The 3,590-nt window shown below is 43.3% G+C and overlaps 1 protein-coding gene across 1 annotated transcript; it reads right to left on the reverse strand.

Moving 5' to 3' along the window:
- Positions 1-967: 967 nt before the first annotated feature.
- On the reverse strand, positions 968-1,613 carry LOC107145500 (non-secretory ribonuclease-like). Its single transcript, XM_015489491.2, has one exon. It carries the CDS (start codon positions 1,596-1,598, stop codon positions 1,122-1,124), a length of 477 nt encoding a protein of 158 aa, XP_015344977.1. The 5' UTR covers positions 1,599-1,613; the 3' UTR covers positions 968-1,121.
- Positions 1,614-3,590: the final 1,977 nt, after the last annotated feature.

Here is a 3,590-nt window from a genome sequence, read left to right on the forward strand (position 1 = left end):
GGTATATGTCTAAAGCAAGGAAATCAGTATATAACAGTGACATCTGTAGTCCTACCTTCATTGCAGGATTGTTCACAAGGACCATGAAATGGAAACTCCTCGAGTGTCCATCACCTGATAATTGGATAAAGGTGTGGAGCATATGCACAATGGAATACTAGTTAGCCACAAAATTCAATGAAATTCTGTCATTTGCAACAAAATGTATGGAACTGGATGTTGTTATGTTATGTGGAGTACACCAGGCATAGAAAGACAAATACATCCTGATCTCACTCCTGAGTGTTATCTAAAAAGTTGATCTCATAGAAGTAGAGAGTAGAACAGAGTCCCCAGAGGCTAGAGAGAATGGGGATAGAGAGAGGTTGGATCACAGTTATCTAAAGGTAGACAGGAGGAACATGTTCAAGTGTTCTATAGCACAGCAGGATGACCATAGTTAACCAAAATGTACAAAATGTATGTTTCAAAGTAGCTGGCAGAGAAGATTTTGAATGCTCCCTCCAGAAGGTAAATAAAGTGCTTGAGGTTCTGGGAATGCCAATTACCCTGACTGATCATTACACTTTTTATACATGTCTGGGAAAATCTCACTGTACCCTTTAATACATGCAATTATTATATCAATTAAAAACATAATAAAAAGCCCAACAAACCCATTGAACTGTACAATGAATGCCTCTACACGCCAAGGTTAGGGCCCAGTCTGCAGAGGGTTCAGAGCAGGCTGAGAAAACTTTGCTCTTGAGGAGGGCCTTTGTCAGTTGGCAGATTCAGTAGACACCCCAGTTTCCCAGCCTGAGGCAGTGAGGGGGCCAAGTCTCTGAAGCTTCTTGATAAGGAGTCTCTGCCTAACATCTCTCTATAAAATCTCAGGAAGAGAAAGGAACATGTCTGTAGGACAGATTGTGAGTAAATGACAGCAGAGGAGCAGAAACAGATACACAGAGATCTAGATTGTCTGCAAAGAGGTTTATTGCACAGCTCACAGGGTGCTTCAGCTCAGCAAAGCTTGAAGGGAGCTGGGGACTGGTTGCATGAGGACAGGAGCTGGTATCCAGGGTTGACAGAGGGCTTGGGAGCTGGTAGATGAGCCATGCCACAAAGTGCTGATCCAGGAGCTAATATGTCCCATCCAAGTGAACCGGAACCACTGGATATGTGGTATTGTCCCGTGGAGATCTCTTGTCACAAGCAACTACGTAGAACTCCATTGCTGATACATCTGTGTATTTGCAGTTTCCATAACTCAATTTACTTTTTGTGATGCTACAGATGGTTAAAGGCACCTGAACTGAACTTTTATGACAATTTGTACTGGGGCTTGTAAGACAGGTTACATTTGGGGTTCCACAAACTTGAACAACATCAGCAAAAGTTGCTTTTAGAAAAGTATTTTTGGCTTTGCATTGCCCAATGTAACTGTTAACTATCTGCATTGCATCATCACATTTGGGGCCAGCCATATTTATGTGTTGAATTTCAAACCACTGAGCAGGGGTTAAATCACCTGGTGGGTCTTCAAATGAGACACTCATTCTCACAAATCCCAGCAGGAGCAGAAACCAAAGTCGTGATCCCAGCAGCTTTGGAACCATGTTTCCTGTGAGCAAAGAAGAGAGGTAACTAGTTCTGCATCCTGGCCCAGTTACCACATACTCTTTCTGTCTCAACCAGCAGCCCCCTCTGCAGTCACTGTGGGGTCATATTACCATTTGCTTCCCGTCCCCACAGTGTGCCAAGTCTCCTGGACACTAACTTCAGCTCATCCTCCCTCAGGTGCTATCCCACCGTGGGACCTGCTGTCCCAGTTTGAGGGCTCAATGTCTTACCTAGTCTTTGTGCTGCGGCTCCTGTGAGAACAGAACCAGCTGGTTGAACTGAGGCTCAGGGGCTGTAGGTGCTCCTATTTGGATGGTAAATATACAGCAGCCCATATGGGTGAGGCTGCAGGAGCCAGGAGGGTTCTGACGTCTTGGCCCTGCAGAAAATCCACACAGTGGTACACATCACACTTGAGCAACCACTCTCTGTTTTGATCACTTGGTCTATTAATGGATACCCAAGGATAGTAGTGCTTCTGCTTCTGCTATATGGAATCTAATTCCATGTCATCCATGAAGGACTTTTGCTGGCTGGATCTGGTCCTGTGTTTGACAATTACACTGCCTGCTGAATAACCACAGATTTTGTCACTGCGCTTCAGTAGAGTACTGAAAGACCAAGTTCCACCAAGACAGGGCTAGTACTCAACAAGTAGAGCTAGGTAGGGTCCATTTTACAGGAGGAATTTGCATTCTTGTCTCATCTTAAAAACTCCCATAATGTTGGCTGGTGCAAGGAGTTTTCTCTACTGCAATGTGTCAGCTAGAGCTGGGTAACAGCTGCCTGTGTTGAAAGGGCTCAGGGGTCTTCCTGAATCTATCTTTCCTTCCTGACTCTCCTTCTCTTGTTTAGCCAATGATGTCACTCTTCTGGTTCCTGGAGACATTTGTGTGTTTGACAATGAAAATCATTATAGTTTCCTGAAAAAAAAAACAACAAAAAACAAAAAACAATGACTCAGAGCATGGCCTTCTTAGTTTACACTCTGTGTTAGTTTTCTTTTTTTTGTCTGTTTTTTCCCCACTGTGACAAATACCTGAGATAAACAACTTAGGGAGGAAAGATTTGCTTTGGCTCATGGTTTCAGAGATTTCAGTTCATGGCTGACTTCATTGGTTCAGGTCTTAGAGTGGCAGAACATCATGGCAGAATGGCATGATGGAGGAAAGTTGCTCAGCCCATACCAGCCAGGAAGAGGGTGGGGGGAGAGATAAAGAGAGAAACACTGAGGACAAGAAATACCTATCCAGGGCATGCCCCCAGTGACTTACATCCTCCAACTTTACTCTATGTTTCTTCCTCATGCCAGCAGTTCTTTCTGCTAACAATGGATTAATCCCCTGATGATGTCAGAGCCCTCATGATCCAATTACTTACCAAAAGCCCCACCTTTGAACATTGATGCATTGGGGACCAAGCCTTCAACACATGAGATTTTGGGGACATTCCAGATCCAAACCATTGTATACCCAAACTATAAAATTATATTCAAAATATGCCTCATAATATTTTTATAATTGTTCCATGTATAAATTTGCTTTGCACATGTCCTACTACCCTCATTTTGCTCCAGTTTTATGTTGAAGATTTTCTAAATAGGAACTCTTTACCTATGAAGTCTGAATAAATATGTGTTATGGTTTGATTTGGAATTTCCCCCTCAAAGCCCATGTGTTAAAAGCATGTTCCCTAATGGATTACATTTCATTCACAGATGGGATTTTTATGCAATGGTAAGATCACGAAAGTTCACCCTCACAATTGAAAGCTGAAGGGAATACTGGTGGGACCTAGTTGGAGGAATTAGGGGTATAAAGGTATGATCTGGAAGCATCTCTCTCTCTGTCTCTCTGTCAGCTTCCTGGTTACCCAGTGAGCTGAGCATCTTTTCTCCACCATGTCCTTCTATCACAATGCTTCTGCCTTGGAGCCTGTGGACCATGGACAGAATTCTCTGAAACTGAGCCGAAACAAACTTTTCCTTC

This window comes from Marmota marmota, unplaced genomic scaffold (genome assembly GCF_001458135.2).
Source record: "Marmota marmota marmota unplaced genomic scaffold, marMar, whole genome shotgun sequence".
NCBI classification, from domain to species: domain Eukaryota; kingdom Metazoa; phylum Chordata; class Mammalia; order Rodentia; family Sciuridae; genus Marmota; species Marmota marmota.